This window comes from Tenrec ecaudatus, chromosome 4 (assembly GCF_050624435.1).
Source record: "Tenrec ecaudatus isolate mTenEca1 chromosome 4, mTenEca1.hap1, whole genome shotgun sequence".
NCBI lineage: Eukaryota > Metazoa > Chordata > Mammalia > Afrosoricida > Tenrecidae > Tenrec > Tenrec ecaudatus.
Window position 1 is genome coordinate 154,403,609 of NC_134533.1, and position 18,707 is coordinate 154,422,315.

The 18,707-nt window shown below is 46.8% G+C and overlaps 1 protein-coding gene across 5 annotated transcripts in view; it reads left to right on the top strand.

Annotated features, from left to right (window-relative positions):
• KCNAB1 (potassium voltage-gated channel subfamily A regulatory beta subunit 1) overlaps positions 1-18,707 on the top strand; it is a 460,831-nt gene that overhangs the window by 384,386 nt on the left and 57,738 nt on the right. For 3 of the 5 annotated variants that reach the window (XM_075548868.1, XM_075548869.1, XM_075548870.1), the window contains exons 4-8: positions 3,016-3,095; positions 5,707-5,751; positions 9,620-9,664; positions 11,552-11,595; positions 18,144-18,230. In XM_075548868.1, coding sequence (XP_075404983.1) covers positions 3,016-3,095; positions 5,707-5,751; positions 9,620-9,664; positions 11,552-11,595; positions 18,144-18,230 — 301 coding nt within the window. The remainder of the gene's footprint in view (positions 1-3,015; positions 3,096-5,706; positions 5,752-9,619; positions 9,665-11,551; positions 11,596-18,143; positions 18,231-18,707) is intronic. The other 2 variants (XM_075548871.1, XM_075548872.1) reach the window with 1 other exon arrangement.

An 18,707-nucleotide genomic window follows, 5' to 3' on the forward strand; every position in this document is an offset into this window, starting at 1 on the left:
TTACTGACTAGGCCAGGGCATTCAGCAGTGTGGATCATCACAAACTCTGGATAACCTTGAGAAGAAAGGGATTTCCATAACACTCCATTGCCCTCATGAGGAACTTGGACATGGATCAAAAGACAGTTGTGCCAATGGAGCAGGGAAATACTGCATGGTTCAAAATCAGGAAAGGTGTGCAAACGGATTGTCTTCTCTGACCTTATGTATTCAATCTGTCTGCTGAGCGAATAATCAGAGAAGCTGGTGTATATGAAGAAGGATGTGGCATCAGAATTGGAGGAAGGCTTAATAACAACCTGTGATAGGTAGATGACACAACCTTGCTTGCTACAAATGAGGAGGATTTGAGGCACCTGCTGATGAAGATCAAAGATTGCGGCCTTCAGTGTGGACTACAGCTCAATGTAAAGAAGGTAAAATTCTCACAGCGGGACTTGTAGGGAGCATCACGGTAAATGGAGAAGAGGTTGAAGGATTTTGTCTTGCTTGGGTCCACAATCAATACTCGTGAGAGCAGCAGTGGAGGGATCGAAAGACCAGTTGCACTGAGCAAACTGCCGCACGTGACCTCTGCAGAGTCCTGAAGCACAGCATGTTACTGTGAGGACTACGCTGCTTCCGATCCAAGCCATGCTATTGTCCTTTGCCTCGTGCATGTGGAAGTTGAGCATCGAGTAAAGAAGACCGGGGAATAGATACATTTGAATTGTGAGTCGGAGAAGAATATGGAAAGTAACATGGACGGCTCTCTATGGAAGAAGGGCCACCCGAGTGCTCCTGTCAGGCAAGGGTGGCGAGACTTCATGTTACCTACGTAGACCTGTTGTCAGGAGAGAACGAACAGTCCTTGGAGAAGGACATCATGCTTGGTAAAGGAGAGGAGAGCCCTCAGGAGATGGATTGACACCATGGCTGCATCAACGGGTTCTAGCTTAAAAGCAATTGTGGGGACGGCGCCGGGCTGGGCACTGTTTCGCTTGGTTGTGCTGGCGGTTGAAAGCTCCTGGATGGCGCCTAACAAGTTTATCTCGTCAGTAGGAGAGCAAAGGGCCTGAAGTCAAGTCTTCCCATGTAGGTCCGTGTTTCTCTTTGTTTTCTTTACTTTCATTCTCCACTTGTCTCTCAGGTCTTTGGATGAAAAGGTTGGGGAACAACTCAGCCCTGTAACCAGGACTTCCCATCTTATCTGAAAACTTCCTCTAGAACTTCTTCTAAAATTTTCTCCAACTTGTACATCCAACTGTGCACAATTCCAGGAATAATTCGGGGGCATGTCACGTGATATCAGATGAAGATATACGCGTGTAAGTTTAAAACACAGGACAGACATAATGGAAAAGCCACGCTTGTGTTCATTTTTAAAAGATACTCAAGATAAATGTCTTCATGGTGGCAGCTTTAAAAAATCATACCAGAAGTAGCAGCTTTGCTGTTTTCTTCTATCGAATTTGTATAGACAACATTTTTCCAGCCAAGGAGGTTCATTTTTAAAACAACAGAAAAAATATTTTATCTTGGGGATGCTGATGAAGCAGCTTTAGCCCACTGTCACACGGGTAATGGAAAAATCCATTGTAATTATTTTGTGAGATGTGTAATTTTCCAATTGACTAATAAGTCTGTCAGCCAGATGGGGGAAAAGGGCATCTCTTGACTGTTGTATAGCAAACCCCTCTAGAACTATCCCTCAAGCTGTTGCATATGGCTGCCCCTCCACCTCTGCCACACACGCTCAGCAGCAGCCCCGAGGAAAGGAAGGAGGTAAAATCTGCAGGCTGAACAGAGAGGGGCTGGCTCTCTGGTGAGTCAGCACACCACTACACTGTCCTCCTTGTCAGTTCAGCTTGATGCTCGGTCTTGACGCCTGGGATTTTGCTGAACTGTTTGGAAGGAGTTTTACAACCGTCACTGCTCTGACTCACCTTGAGTTCCTCAGCATTGTCAGCTAAGCCTGAAGGGGGGAAACGCCCCACGCTTTCAGATCAAGAGTCATCAGCTGCCAAAACCTATACCCCTGGAGGAGCAGAAGAGGAGTGGAGTCCCTGTGGATACAAATGACCTTGTTTGTTGGCGAGGCTACAGCACCTAGAGAAGGTTGGCAAGCTGTGGGTTCTGGGCTGACAGCAGAGTTAGCCCTCCAGTTGAAAGCAATCATTTAGGGACAGGAAAGGCTATTCTTGAGATGGTGTGATGTTTCTGTCCTCACCACAATGGGAAGAACAGCGTGGTTACTGAGATTTCCATGTCCCTAATTAACCATTGGCATTGAGACCAAACCGAGGTGGTGCCTAAAACCCCCTACTGATGGTTCTAATCAGATGGATTCTGATAGATCTGGAGAAAAAGGCAGATCACAACTCACATTCTTGAAAGGTAGATTCACTCTACCAGCTGAGACCAAAGGACTCACTAGGACTACTGCCCTGAGACATTCTCTGAACCTTGAACTAACCAACTAACAGAGTGGTATTTCACTGCCATAGAGTCAACAGCCGACTCACAGCGACCCTGTAAGAAATGGTAGAACTGCCCCTGTGGGTTTCTGAGACTGTAAACCCTTTATGGGAATAGAAAGTCCTGTCTTTCTCTCTCAGAGTGACTGGTGGTTTAGAACTACTGACCTTGCAGATCGCAGCCCAAAACATCACCACCATGCCCCCAGTGCTCCTACAGTCTGGTACAGTGCCCCCTGGTGGGTGGGTGGCTGGGGGAACAACCATCTACAAGAGACCCTTACTCTAAAAGCACAGACAAAAGGTCCGAGAAAGTACTGGAACTGGAATGACCAGAATGCACTGTACAGATCATCTCCACGCATTGTGAAAAATGGAACGATGTCGCCCAGAGCTCTGTCTAGCCATTGCTCACAGGGAACCTAACAGGCTATGTAAGCTTTCCCCAAAACAATAACTAAGCGCCATGCATGCTTCCTTCGGTTGGAGGACTCATGGAGACTCCCCAGTCCCGGGAGAGTGTCTGGCTTTTCTGACTGACCCATCTGTGTTCGTCCAGGTTGCTGAGCGTCTGATGACCATCGCCTACGAAAGTGGAGTCAATCTCTTTGATACTGCCGAGGTCTATGCAGCTGGAAAGTAAGTTGGTACCTGATTGTGCCCCCCTCCCCCCCCCCCGCCCCCTGTGACTTTTGTGAAACCAGGCCCCTTTCAGCTCCTATCAAGAGTTTTCGTCTCAGAAACCCGCAGGGGCAGTTCTCCCTCAGGGTCGATGGCCATGAGTTTTCAACCTGTGGTGTGATCGCCTGCCCTTCCCTAGTCAGCTGAATGGTTTGACTCTCCCCCCTTCTCTTTACCCTCTTCCCTAAAGTTGAGGGACTTCGATCATCTCTACCTCTTCCTCCCTCTAGTCCCCATGTGAAGAAGGGATTGGAGGGAGTTGAGGCCAGAAGTAGCTGTCATGGTCTGGGTGAAGGGTGACTGGCTGGGACGAGAGTGGCGGCTGTGGCCATCAGGAAATGATAGTTGAATATATGAGTGGGCGCCTGAGCAGATTCCACAGCAATCCGTCAAAGACTGGTTGCGTCATTTCATAGCCACGTCGCGTAGCTCCTCGAGCTCGTGTGAAACTGGGACATCCTTTCTGCAGGGCGGCAGAGACTCCTGTGCCTTTTTGCAGACAGGTCCCCACACCTAGCAATCCAGAGAGATCAGAGATTAGGACGGGATCTCCAACGAGGCCCAGAAATCCAATGCCTTCTGTAAGAGGGCACTTTAGCTGGCATTCTGGGGAGACAGGGGCTTTGTTTCTTCCGATTAAAGTGTCACATCTAGAGGCAACTTTCCCATGTAACCAGGCTTGGGGCTCAGGGACAGGGCTTGTCAAAGGAGAACATATGGGTGAGATGTCCTCAAGGCCTGGTCTCAAGGTCTTTCCCCAGCAAGTCCGTCAGAACAAGCTTCCTGACCTCCTGCCGTGAACCTGGACGGAGGGTCTAAGGAGCCCGAAGAGCTGACCAGCAGTTAGGGCAGGCCTGCTCCTTCCCATTGGGCTGGGAACAGAAGCAGCTGAGGGTCCCAGTGAGAATTAAAATCAAACTGTTGAATTTGCTGAATCAGGTTCATCGGTGACTTGTCCAAGTTCAGCTTCTTTACCTTGATATCCTCGTTTTGCCAGGGCAGGTCTATGTTGAAGAAGCATCATGGAGACTCAGGGTCCCCATCCCGGATTTGTTTTGTGGAAGCCAAAGGGAGAAAATAAAATATATAAGGTTTTTCTCTTCTCCACATCCACCTTTTTTCTCAATGGTTTCTTTGTAGGACCAAAGGGAGCTAAGGTTCAAACAAACAAAAAAAGGTGGAGGAGCCATTCACAAACCTGTTCCGTAGAGTTTTGTTTGTACTCAATTGTGAAGGATAAGCCGTTCTGCTTCGTGATTGATTAGTTGTCAGTGTGTGACTGAGCTGGGTTTCCACAGGGACATGAGAGGTGGAGATGGCAACAGTCAGAGACACAGCAGGGAAGAAAGACAAAAACCAAAACAGACTGAGTAGCTTTCAGTCTATTCTTTGTGGGGCATAATGGTGGTTTATGGCGAAGCTGTGCCCTCCAACAGGGAGTGGTTCCGTGGTGGGATCCTCATCTTCTGTAGGAGCAAGCTGGCTGGACCCCAGCCAATGAACGCTAAGGGCAACTCCCATCGATCTCATGATGCAGACTTGTGTGTTACTGTGATGCTGCTGAACAGGTGTTAGCGGAGCGTCCAGACTAAGACAGACTAAAACCCGATGAGCCACACATGCCCCATCACTCAGGTCAGATCACAGCTCAGTCCTGTTGTGCCTGGGGTCGTCTTGAGTCCAGGGGCTTCCAGGAAGGCAGTAATACCCCTACCCCCTGGAAAAGGCAGCCCTTTCAGTGAAAACCAAGAGCCATGAGCATGACTCTCAGGCCTAAGCCCCTGGTAGTGCTGGCGCAACCAATTCCCTTGCGAGCCTGCTGGCTTCTCAAGTTGGTATTGGCCAAAGGAATGTAGAAGAGTCAAGTCGGAGCCCAGCATCCCTTAGATGGGGTAGGTGGAAGGGGAGAGGACGGCAGAGATGATTCCAGGTTAAGTCTCCATGCGGTCTCAGAGGCAGGCTGGATGCTTCTCTATGACCCCTCTTATCTTTTTCCTACAATAAAGTTTGAGACAAATTTTGTCACTGCAAGCTAGGACATTTCTCTGGATGCAGCTCACAGATTCTGCAGACCTGGCGTTTGGAACAATTTAAACCAGCGTGAAAAGTCCTCTTTTGTCCTGCAAATGCCCCCGCCCCCTCACAGTCCCAATGTTCTAGCTCAACAGTGCGTGGGCTCATTGTCCTGCCCAATCACAATAGGAGGCCACAACAATAGAGGGCAAGCCTTGGCTCCCATTGGCCACCACCACGCAGAGCATTGACATGCAGGCTCAGGTGATTCAAAACCATCACACTGCCAATTGATTCCACTCTTCCTTAGTATCAGGACCGCAGGCAGTCTCCTGCCAATGGGTCAGGATTTGGCAGGAGCTTCTGGAATGCTTTGGAGTAGGAGTCTTCACGCACAAGCAGAAACAGCAGAAACGGTGCTACCAGCTGAGAGCAGCTTCTATTTTGGGGACATGTAGGCACAGAGAGTTCAAACAAGGAATGGCTGGGGCGCGGGGGAGTGACTCTTGCTTTCCCGGGACACTGCATCCTGAGGCTTGTCTGTTTCTCCCTCCAGGGCCGAAGTGATCCTGGGCAGCATCATCAAGAAGAAAGGCTGGAGGTACCTTCATTTGACATAATAATGTGTTTGCCTTTAAAGATGCTGTTGTTCTTCACCAAAGTATAAAATAATATGACACCTGACTAAGAGGATGTCCAAAAAAAAGGTCTACTCTTGGTAAAGAAATGATTTATAATCATGTGAAAATAAATGTCAGCAAGTTCATTACTCACGCTGCAAAAATGATTGACTAGTCATTGATCACAGGGACTTTACGGTGAGGCTGAGCAGAGGAGGGACTGCGCGTGAGATACCTGAGCATAAAAGCAAGTGATGCTTTCATGGCTTCTGACTGCCATCGGTGGTCATTTGGGGAAGGAAGCCAGCCGACAGGAAGCTGATTAACGAGACACGTGTATTTGTGTCCACTGCTCATTTTATTAACAACTCCGCTGCAAAGAGATGATGAAACAAGAGAGCCCTGGGGCTGGACATCCTCAAGCTTTCTTATATGAACACAATTAGCCGGTGTCTCTCCTACGTGTCCAGGGAGCCTATTATCTACACAGCTGCTACCCTTGAGGGGTGCTCCGAGAAGCAAGAGGGGCTGTGCTTATGAGCCCCCTCCCTTCAACTCCTCTAGCCAGCACAAGTAGACGTGAGAAAGGCTGCCTGTCACATCTGTGTGGAGTGGGGTGGGGGTGGGGGAGCCACACCGCTTCGCTCCACTTAGCAGGTCAGTTACAGCAACCGCTCCTCCGTTCACCACACATTGAGAATGTAGGAAAAGCTTAGCAAAGCCATTGGACAAGCGTGGGGGGTTCTCCGCTGCTCTGGCACATTTGCCGATGACCAAATATATACGACTGGTGTAGTGTTAGTGGAGACAAGTGGGCAAAATCCTCTGTGCCCATTCATGCTGTCTTAGCGTGGACTTCTTTTTCCTTTTGCCTGGGAAACCCGGATGCATTCAAGAGTGCAGCTCCAAGATTGGAGTTCTATTGCCTTTACCGCGTCACTTCAATTCCTTTTAGGAGCAGAAGCTAGACGAACCCAACAGAGTTCTCTGTTCACTGTCACGGCTGCTCTCTCTCCCACTCCTCCCTCAGAGTGAGCCCAGGGCCTTCCCTGAATGGAAAAGTGAGCTTATACGGATATATATAAACAAATACAGATTGGTGGTCTGCTTCCTCTCCTCCCTCTGCCCCCCACCCTCTGTTCCACAAGACTATGAAGACGTTAAGAGAAAAATATATCCATCCTTCAGCAGAGAGAAACATACATGGCCCCACCTGGCCCTCCACATTTCGGCACTGCCTTCCCACCAGGAGTTCGGTCCATCTGTCCCTAAATCGGGCACTGAGAGTAGGTGCACAGCAGCACAGTGGAGTCTGCAGTGAACTGGCAGCTGCCCTGGGGCATCTGGGGATGGCGCAGCAGCCTTGGTGTTTCTCACACCCAAGGGGCATTTCAGCATCACTGTCCACAGTCACAGAGACATGACATCCCTTTTGTAGAAAATACATTCACATGCATCTTTTACCAATGGCTTTTAGTCTTGCAAGTAAGAACCCAAGGGCTCACCAAGCTACCGAGACTCTCAGTTGGCATCTACGCCGATGAGGCTGGTGAAACTACAGACCACCTCCTCATAACCTCGAGTCACACAAAAATGGACCACCCCTGGGCAAATGCCTTCCAGTCTAGATCACACCATTGGCGCGTGATGTTACCTAGGGAAAATTAACAAACTTTATTGCCCCATGTCTCGATTTTCCCACGTGAAAAATGGACATTCCTGATCATGAGGTTTTGTGTTGATAAAGTGAGGAAAGGTGTGCACACACACCTGGAAGACCGTGACATAATCATGCAGAGACTTCCTATTACTCCCTGCACTCTGCAGAGTGGCCGTGAGAACGTCGCCGAGGGCCACTGAGAACTTGCCAGGCTCCTGTCGGCCTGCCTGTGCTACTTGAACATAAATGGCAGTGTGCACACCCATAGCTGCCAATTTTCCATAAAGCCTGCCTTCAGAGAGGGGGAAAAACGATGTCCGTGGTGTTTGGATCGAATGTGCAAGGTTGGCAGGCCTGACGGTTCTGAATAATCGAAAAGGCTGCATTTGTTTTTTAAGAATACTCCATCCAGTCTTTTTTGGAAGCTCTAGAAATGTTTTCTAAAGGAGAGCCGGCTTCCCTGCTGCCATAATAGGTTGATAGATGAGCCTGGAAAGCCAGTCAGCCCTTCTAGGATGCGTAATCCTCAGTATATGGATGGGCACCAGCTTCCATTGGAGCGATTGAGCTAGTCCTCAGGGCACATTCGCCAGCGGGCAGAGGGGGCTGGCATTTTCTGCACATGTTTCTTGTTGCCACTGACTTGTCAGAGGAGTCACCACAGTCCCCCACTGGGAATCATTAATCATAGGCTTTGTGTCTTAGGGCCGTAGGCATCGGTCCCACCGTGCTAAAACTATGCCTTATTTAAAATACTTTGGAAGTTTGACCTTAATCTTTGAATAGCAAGTGATTTTTTTCCTTTCAAACCAGCTGTATTGAATCACATGTCTCGAGAAATTACACCGCACTGAGCGTTACTGCCCAGCTTTGAATTATGTGCTTGTGGTTCTCGAGCCGCCTTCCTTATCCCACAATCCTACCTCTGTGGTTGCCTCTCCTGCCCTTGGCGGTGGCTTTGAGTAGAGCCTGCGTGTGCCCTTAAGCTTTCCACACCTCCGTCTCCTAGGAGACAACTGGTAGAACTCTGAGTCAAGGTCTATTTTCCTAAAATGATATTTCCTTGCAAGAAGGTCTTCAAGGAAATGTTATTCTTATCTGTTCTCAAATTTGCCAACTATTATCATTTACTCCATCATTAATGTTACCACACAATCAGTACCTATCTATGAAGATCTCGGTTGGGAAAGGCAAGAACTTAGAGCTACTGGGGTCCATAAGTCCCTGGCTGGTGCAAACTATGCGTGCTCAGCTACTAGATGAAAGGTTAGTGGTTTAAATCTACCCACTGGCACTGTGGAGGAAAGGCCTGGTGACCCGATCTGCCTCTGTAAAGATTATAGCCAAGAAAGCCCTTTGGAACCATTCTCTTCCATAACACTGGATCTCCATCCATTGGAATCAACTCATGGTGATGGGTTTGGTTGGTCACTAGAGTCCATGGTCCTCCATGGGGGAGGGACATACTCCCTGGAAAATATCACACTCGGCAGGATCATCATGATACCCAATGGTAAAGAAGTATTATTGGTGGCTATTTATTTGGGAATTTGGGGTACTAAAGCAACGAGAAGCATTGTGGCACATGGTGAAAGCACTCAACGACCGACCCTAAGGTCAGTTGGCTTGAACCTACCAGCTGTCCTGCAAGGCAAAGATCTGGCCTAAGGATGGCTGCCTTGGCAGTGCTATGGGGCAGTGCCCCTCTGCCCTCTAGGGTTGCTTTGAGTTGAAATCAACTCTACAGCGATATGTCTGGCCCTTTAGGCTTTGATTACAAAAGCAAGCCAACTTTTCGGTCCTCTGACGTGTCGTTCTGTTCACTGTCCCTGACCCTCCGCACCTACTTAACTAGCACTCACCTTCACCTTGTACCCAGGATTCACCAGCTCCTCCTCCTCTCGCCTCCCAGAAAGGCCACTCCCTTGAAGACCTGGCTTCAGCTCCCCTTTCACCAGATTCCCCTTGTCTTGACACTTCAGTGACATGAAATGCATTTCTAAATGAGGGTTATTTTTTAATGTGAGGTATGACAACAGATTATTTCTTAATAATATCTTAAGAGTATAACTCTGTGGGATGACCTGCAATGTAAATGTATTTAATCTCTCTCTCTCTCTCTCTCTCTCTCTCTCTCTCTCTCTCTCTCTCTCTCTCTCTCTCTCTCTCTCTTTCTCTCTCTCATACAGGAGGTCCAGCCTGGTCATAACAACCAAACTCTACTGGGGTGGAAAGTAAGTGCTGACGTGGCATTCAGTGATCCTTTTCGGCACCCACTTTCCATCTAACGAAATAGATAAATTGACTTTTGGAGAAAGGGCTTCTGTTTTTGTTTTTGTTGTTGGTTTCTCCTGCCGAGGAAGCTGCCAGGGAGCTAGGATTCCATTTAGCAAGTTGTGTCCAAGGAAATTGTGTGCCAAGCAGGTGGTCACTGGTTGCTAAGTGGTTTATGGAGATTCTTCTAATAGCAACCTCACACCCAGTCCCACTGCCAAAATAGAGTTCAAATTTGGGGAAAAGAAAATAAGCGCAAAGCGTCACAAAAAGAAAAGGCTACTTAAATCTGTCCACGCTTGAGGATTTCCATGGAACACCAAGATAAAAATATCCGGTCTGGCCCCTCCTATAAGTCTCTGGTGATTTCTGTAGAGGGCTACAAAAGTACTGATCAAAAGGACCATGTCCTTGGAGAACAGCACACATGCAGCCACCTGCAGGAAGCCGCTCTCAGGCCAAAGGAGGCCGAACAAGTTTCCCAGGGTGCATTGCCTCCTGATGAGCAGCTGGTGTGTGAACTGGCCGCTGCATCATTCAGCAGGACTTAGAAGGCTGCCCTTTTTGACAGACACGTGAGATCGCAGCGGTCTAGTTTCCATAAACCAGAGTGATGGCTGGCACTGTGCTTTTCATGGAAAGATCAAAGAATGTTTGCGTCTTCACAGAAACTCTATTTACCTCCCTCTAACTGATGGAGAATGGTTAAGAAAACACAGGAGGCGGGGCGGAGTCTTCTTTAGGAAGCTTCTAATCAAAATGTGTGTGTGTGTGTGTGTGTGTGTGTGTGCGCGCGCGCGCACCCTCCCACCCCCCTCTTTATTGTTGTTTTTGAATCTGTTTCTGATGAAGAAGAGGACAGAAAGAGGTAAATTCCATTTTTATTCCTAATGTAGTCTGTCGGAAAGCAAGACCACAGAGTGCCTTTAGGAGATGTGGTTTTTCATGGGGCTTTAATTTCATGGTCCTGTTGCTTGTCTCTGGCTATAGCCCTCAAAATCTTGCTTCAGCTTCAAACTAACATGGAATAAAGTAGTCTGCAAGGACCAGTGTAGAGTGGTGCTACCTGCAATAGAGTCCATTTATAAAAGATGCAGACCCACCACCGGTGAATGGAAAACAACTCAGTTTTATAAAATAGGCTGTCAACTGTATTGATGTTGCAGCAGGGGTGGGGGATGTGTTAGAAACTTTAAAATCCACGGACCATATCTCTAAGGGGTTACATCCAATTTGAGCATGGAAAATTGTCCAGGAGGGGAGTGTCTTGGTGAAAGATTTGTCTTTTAGAAAATTGCTTCAAAGAAGACTTGGTTCATCTCATTTTGGAAAAGAGCCATTTTTAATTTTCTTTAAGAAACAAATAATTTCTAAACATTTTCTTTGAAGGACAAAGCACACTTTCAGATCTGCTTCCTTTCACGGAATGGCTCACGGTAACCTGATATAGCAAGCGCACAAAATTATGCCAAGGCTCTATCGATTTATTTTCGCTTGGGATTGGTTAAGGATGCAGTGGGAAGATTGAGGCCGGTGTCAGATTACAGGTGGACAGGAAGCATGGCTGGGTGGTTCTGAATGGGAGCCTGGTACTGAGTGATGCCGGTGGTGTTGTGGCAGGCCTGGGCTAATCTATCTCCTGGGGTCTCACAGAGAGGCGACTCCATACGCTGCCTACCAGCCTTCTCCCCTCAGCCCACAGAGGTGCCGAGTTTGCCGAGAACAGGGTATAAAATTAGCATTTCTGTCTAACTAAGAAGTCTTGTTCTTCTATCCTTTGGGATCAGAGGTTTTATTTTTTTAAAGCTCACCCCACTGAAAGTCATTGGCTTCTCTTTTCTTGGCAGGGCTGAGACGGAACGAGGGTTGTCAAGAAAACATATCATTGAAGGTGGGAACTGCAGCTTCCATTATTTTTTCATTTGTAGGCGGCTGGTTCAAGACAGCTTTCAACCAAATAGATTCAGGGCACATTGGAAGGGGAAGGGAAACCCTTATATAAGAAGGCTCACTGTCAACCAAGTTGCTTCCCAGGGTTGAGTGGGGGCGTGTTGTTGAAATGTAGAGGGGGCGGTCTAGAACTTGTCTGACAACTGCTACGAACGGCAACGGTGTGTTACCATCAGATATCATCAAGGAACTTTATTGAGATTCGTGGACTAGAAATGCCCGTTTAGTAGATAATCCCCTGGCTGAGGAATCCCCTGGTGTAACAATCCCCAGAATGTCATTTTTAAAGATTTTCATCATCCCAAAAGGAAACCTTTTTCATGGTTCTCATTACTGTAACAACCAGTCCTCACTCTATGTCCAAGGACACTCTGCCAAGTAAGTGATGCTCTAAGTCCCCAAAAGTTCATGGCCACATTGCAACACCAGAAGGACCTGCGAGACTAACAGGATCATTTCTCGAGCCTTTGTGTTCCATGTGACGCTATAAAGCCAAACCCGGCCTGCCTCTCCGCACTGTCTCCATTTCTGTTCTCAGTTGCTACTGCCACAGCTGGTGCCGGAGAACAATGGGTCTATCAGGGAGAAGGAGCCCCAGTCTGCCCGTGCTCTCAAGTGAACGGAAGGGGCTTCAAGAGCTCCTGTTTTGCTTAGCGCTTCCCTTTTTTAAACAATCTAATTGATTCAAGGGAAGGGGTTCAGAAAATTGCTCACACTGGCAATAACCAAAGAACTATGAAATTATGAAAAACAATGGAAATGATCTGCTATCATGCTCTTCACAAATTACCATTCTTGGTTAATTCATCCCCTGGGGGACTACAGAAAGGGGGAAGATCCTAATGGCAATATCTTACTTAAGGCTCTTCTCCTTTTAAATCGGTCCGGAATGGCCCTGGAAACGATGCTCCCAGGATGGATAAACTTGTTTGGCTGAAGTTCAAGCTGACCCAGATTCAAACTGCCACTCTAAATGTTGAACGTTGGCTATCGAAGGAATGGACTGATTTGTTTTATGTTGTTCTTGCTATTACAATCATCATTGTGGTTGTTATTTGACCCTTCATAAATTAAGCCAAAGACCACGGCTCAGGACTGCAAGGTGGTTGGCCCTATGAGAGGTTTCTAGGCAGGTTGAAATCAGGGAATTATGAAAATCTTACAGAAAAGCAAGAACATGAGATTTCTAGGCCAAAAATAAACTTTGGAGAGATTTAAGAATCAGTATGCTCAGACTTTATTCTGAGATGAAAGTAATCTTATCCAACATCAGTGACTCAGAAGCACATCACATGTGAGAAGCGCCAGAAGAGGGCAAGACAGATGTCCAATTCATGTAGAATCCAGGCCACGTGTGTGCTTGATGACATTGGCCACCTGAGGCATATTACATAGTGTCAACTAAGCGTGACTTATATATTAAATATATATACATATATTTAATTCATATGACACGCCTTTTCAATGAAACTAACATCCTTGATTGTAGCGCCCTGGTGGCAAAGTGGTTACCCATGGGATTGCTAACCGTAAAATCAGCAGTTCGAAACCACCAGCAGCTACAAGAGAGAAAAGTGGGGTTTTCTACTCTATAATGATTTACACTATGGAGAACTCACAGGGGCAGCTCCACCCTGTCCTATTCGGTCACTCAGAGTTGGCTTCTACTCGATGGCAGTAAGTTTAACGCCCTTGATTTAGAGCCAGTTAAATACAGCGTTCTTAGATTGACAGGTTGAGAAAAAGAAATGTCACTGATAGGTTTTATAATTCTATTTAGAACCCCAAGGTTCTTTCAGGCTGTAAAATTCTAATCCTTCATTCAGCGGCCCCACAAATATTCATTAAGCCCCAAGTCGTGCCGTTGGTAGATTTAACGAATCCAATTCCCTCACACCTGACAGAAAGGGCAAGATGTGTTGGCAAGTCAAGATGTGAGAAAAAGTCGCTTGTGTGCTTTTACAGTCAAAAGGTGCGTCCAAGTCTGTTTGCCTTTCAGGTAAATCACAGCTTTGTTACATGATTCCATATGCAAACCCCCTGTCGTTGTTTAAGGAGCAGCAGGAGAAAACGATCCAAGAAAGCACTGCTTGAGGCTCCTTAATGAATCACAAATGTTAGAACTTGAAAGTCAAAAAGATAAGGCGTGATTTTTCCGTTAGATGATAACTATTTTTAAAACTGAACCGTTCCAACCCAGAATTTTGTTCTGGAGGACCGAAGGACCTTGTATACACACACACACACACACACACACAACCGAAGGACCTTGTACACACACACACACAACTGAAGGACCTTGTATATACACACACACACACACACACTCGCCAGGCTTCATAAAGGGAGGCACAAGCCCCAGTGCTGTTCCCATGCAGGCTAGGTTTTATAGAAGTAAACAGCTGTGTCTTAAACTACGACTGAGAGAGTCTGCTGAGAAGAAACTGGGAAGTTAGCTAGGAAAGCGGTGTCCATTATTAAGGCGGCATTTCATTTTCCAAGTGAAATATGAAAGCAAATCTATGAAGGGGAGAAAAGATGAAAATGCAGTGTATTTGACTGAAATCTTTGTAAAATTTCCAAACTACGGGTTTCTTTGTTTCTACACAGCTGAACCAGCAGCAGGGACACCTGATTCACATCTAGACATGCCAATCAGCCCGAAGGTCTAAAATAAAGTGCTCTAGCAAAATAAGCTCATGTTGAATTATGTTCGCTTTCTAAAGAAGCACTTCCTGTTCCACATCAAAGCCCGAAGAAAGAAAAAAAACAAACAAACCTAGGCTCCACTTTCCTATGGGGTTTTCTTTAATAAGTTTATTATATTTTGCATTATTCTGAGGAGTTTCTAGTAAACGTCTAATAATCTGCTCAAGGGCAGGAAGCATGTCTCTGCTTGTCTCCCAGACACCCTCAGCAAGAGTGTGGGGCAGCACCAAAGCACTTACCTTGCTAATGTTTGAATTGGCTATCTGCTGCCCCTCTACAACCAGACTTAAAGCTTTTCTGTGCGTCTATTAAACTTAAACCAATACTTGGACCCAAGCCAGTGCTTAGTAAGCATTACCTAAGCGAAGAGACAATAGAGCTGCTTATTGGAGACAAAACCTAAATGGCTCTCCAAAAAACATTTGTTGAGCCTGCCTTCATAATGCTATGACTTAGCTGTTTCTAAAGAATTAAAGAATCATAAGTTGCTAATGCCTGGTTAAAGGATTCTAAAAGGAAAGAGAACAACTACCTGATTTAGTTTTTGGTTGCATGAGGCATTACAGCAGAGAGATATCTAGTCTATCTAGCCCATTCCTTCGTTGGATGGATGAGGACACTTAGGTCCAGAGTGATGAAGAGGCATCGCCCTGGTTATGCAGGCCTGTCTGAATGGGTGCCCTGGATCTCAAACCCTGTGCCTGGCCTACACAGAGACCTAAACTCTGAATGTCACACCGGGCCATCCAGCTGTCAGGAGCTGGAGGAAGCCGGCTGATGAGCGGTTCAGACTCATTATGGTCAGAGGGGAGATTGTCATCGCCCTGTTGTCACCACTCTCAACCTTCCTTTTCCCTTCTCCCCCAGTAGATGACAGTCACCTCCTTCCTCGGGCCCCAAATCGAAGAACCATAAAACCAAACCCACTGCCATTGTGTCCATCCAAATTTACAGTGACCCTGTGAGACAGAGTCAAATGGTCCCATAAGAGTTTCAAGGCTGTAACTCTTGATGGAAGCAGACTGCCTCACCTGTCCTCAGTGGGAAAGCAGCTGGTGGGTACCCACCCACCACCGACCTTTCCCAGAGTAGCTCAAAGTTAGCCCCCTGTATCACAGAGCCTCTTACAAAAAGACGGCTCATTCAATATTCTGACCCCCAACATCCTGCATCCAGTGCCCCAGCCGTCCCTCTCCCCTCTCTACTCAAACAGCTTCTTTCCAGTGTTCAAAATGGAACTCAGACATCATTTCCCTGTTTCACCGCCCCCACGAACATCTTCTAGCTCATGATTGATTAATATAATCCCAGCTATCTCCCACGGATCACAGTACTTCCTAGGCTGAGATTTTCCAAATGGATAGTGCCACTGACGTGCACAGCGTCCACTTATGTACTCAACTTCAAAGTCAGAGTCGAGACCAGCGGCTCCCTGGCCTGGCGCAGCCCTCGTGCCTGACGCGCTCACACAAGTGCCTTTGAAGCGCTGGAGACCACCATTACTTTAAACATGGCTTTCTGCCGGTGGATGCTCCGAGTGTGTGTTGTTAGCTTCCTGCGGAGGGTGCTCCGGCCCCAGCACAATGTTCGTCTGAAAGCAGGACTCGGGACACGCTGGTTGCATGGACAAGTCGCTTAAGTCTGACTAGGCTGTGAACTGCCTGATCACACAGCGTTACACCAGCACTGAGTGAGCTGTGATCACTTCTCCACTTACGCTCAGCCCACACTAAGCTGTTGGAAGACACGCCGTGGGAGGGGAGCCATCATTAAAACGGGGGACACTTGTTTCCAGTGTCAGGCATCAGCCAGTTGTTAGTTGCTATAGAGTCAGCTCAGACTCATGATGACCTGTGTATAATAGACTGAAACATGGCCTGGTCCCACATGGATGGACCAGTACCATCCTTAAAGATCTCCCTCCTACACCTAAGCACTCAGTGAAACTCTCTAGTTTACATCCTTCCACACCATGTCCTCGGAACCTCTGTAGATGTGAATGCCACTGTTCTAATTACTACACGTGCCGATAAATTATTGTGTTTGCACAGTGCTTGACGCAGGAGTTTACTCGCTCTCTGGAAGCGGTCTGTCTTGATTACCCTGCAGATCAGAGTACTGGGTCTCTCTCTCACACACACACACACACACACACACACAAAGGCTCCAATAACTCAAGCGGGGTCACACACAGCACGGCAGGGCAAAGGTTTCTAACCTTTGAGATCTGTGAAAGCCCATTATTTGTTTGCTTGCGGGTCCCATTCTCCCTAGCTTTTCTTCCTTCCCACATACAGCTGCTTCCAAACACTGGTGACTGATGTCATCGTGCTTGATAAGGTGATTTTCATTTCAAACTGTCCCTTGAGGGAACCAGCCGTGCACAGGCCGCGTCATCAGGGCCGTTTGTTGAGAGGAGGCAGGATAGTGTATGACGCCCGTCTGCACGAATCACTTCATCCGGCTTCCTGCGTAACAAGCTAACACCACACACCATCCTTTCTCAAGGAATGAAAAATATTTCCGGAACTATACTCAGGCATTCATTTTCCTGTCAGAAAAGTAATTGTGACTGGCCTATAAACCGGTTTGAAGAATCAAATTTAAATGAGCCAAATTTAAATTTATACGAGCCTCATTTAACATGCAATTAACTTGATGCATATAATATAAAAGAAAACCCTCCGGTCTTCCTGAGGAATTAGCAGGCTGATAAGGAAACACTGTGCCTGGTGGAAATGAGATAAAATGACTCTTGAATACTGTCATCATTTTTGTTGCGTAAAAGCATATACAATACATTCTATTTCAGGCAAGTATTAATTTTAGTATGATTAATGAATTCTTTCTGGAGGGTCCCAGCGATGGAACCAAATGGCTAGAGTTGGCACACAGGTTTGGGGGACTGGATATTTGTAAAGGGTCCCCCTCTCTATGCTAACTCTTAAATCTCTCTCTGACCTATTGCCTTTGTTTCCTCCCCCCCAAAATGGAGAATGATAGAAACCATCATTATTTTTGATTCTTCCAACTTTTCATTGCAATCAGAAAAATGCCACGGAATGCCTTCATGTGCCAAGTCTTTTACCCAGAAACTGGGCTGCTCCCCACAAGGTCAGCTGCTCCATCCAAGGGAGAAAGGTGGCCCTCAGCTCCATCACCCCAGGGCGGTCGACTGTGGCCCAGAGGAATTGACTCAAGGACCATTTCCTTCACTCTTAAAACCCAGGAGGCAATTATGACAGGGTTAAGGCAATTTATTTGCAGCTAAGCTTCCCCTTTTAATGAGTTTGATGTACAACAAATGGATCTCCATCCCACTCGAAGTCATGAAATAATTCAAAGCAAACATCCATTTGTATTTTTCAAAAGCAAGGAAAATAAATTCTCAAAGAGAAGCTGCCTTGTATGCTACATTCAGCTTCAGGAGACTGCCCCATATGAGTCTTTGTGAGGGATCATGACTCAATGAGGGTTTTTTTTTTTTTTTTTTTTTTTTTGGTGGGAGAGCTCAGACCACGGAAAACAGACAAAGATTTGTCTTTGTTAGAGCAAAGCCAGCCTTTGACTTATGAATATTTTTAAAAGGTAGAAGGGGCTAATGAGCATCATTGTAGTCTCTGTCGTTTTCAAACTAATCCAATACCTTTATTAAAGAGACTGAGGGGTGGAGTGGGAAGTCAATTTGGGGGGGGGGGGGGCAAGGACCTAAGCATTAACTCTTTTCAATGGCTCTCATATTTGCATTTTGGGGTTCTTTGTTTCCTATGACTCTTCTAGGGCTGAAGGGCTCTCTCCAGAGGCTGCAGCTTGAGTACGTGGATGTTGTGTTTGCAAACCGGCCCGACAGTAACACCCCCATGGAAGGTGAGTGAAGAAATGAAATAAAAAGACTGCAGCTACTGATTTCAGCGGGAGGACTTCCTCCACGCATGGTAGGAAATAAAATGTATTCAGGTTGGCCTGGTGGAATTTGCAAAATAAAGACCTTTCGGATTCCTCTCTGTGGGCTCAACATTTACCCACAAAGCAAAGCTCTTCCCCTGCCTTTCCATCATCAGCTGCTGAAGGAATCGGGATGGTGGCGCCTGCCACGGTTCCCTCTTTCCAGGGTCGATTCACTGCTGTGATTTCACCATCTCCAACAAGGAAAGCAATTGAAGGTGGAGTTTATCGCCCAGCCCTCCTTAGTTCTGGGAAAATCCTAGGAGGGTATTTTTTTTAATCATTTTATTAGGGGCTCATACACCTCTTATCACAATCCGTACACACATCAATTGTGTAAAGCACATCTGTACATTCATTGCCCTCATCATTCTCAAAACATTTGCTCTCCACTAAGCC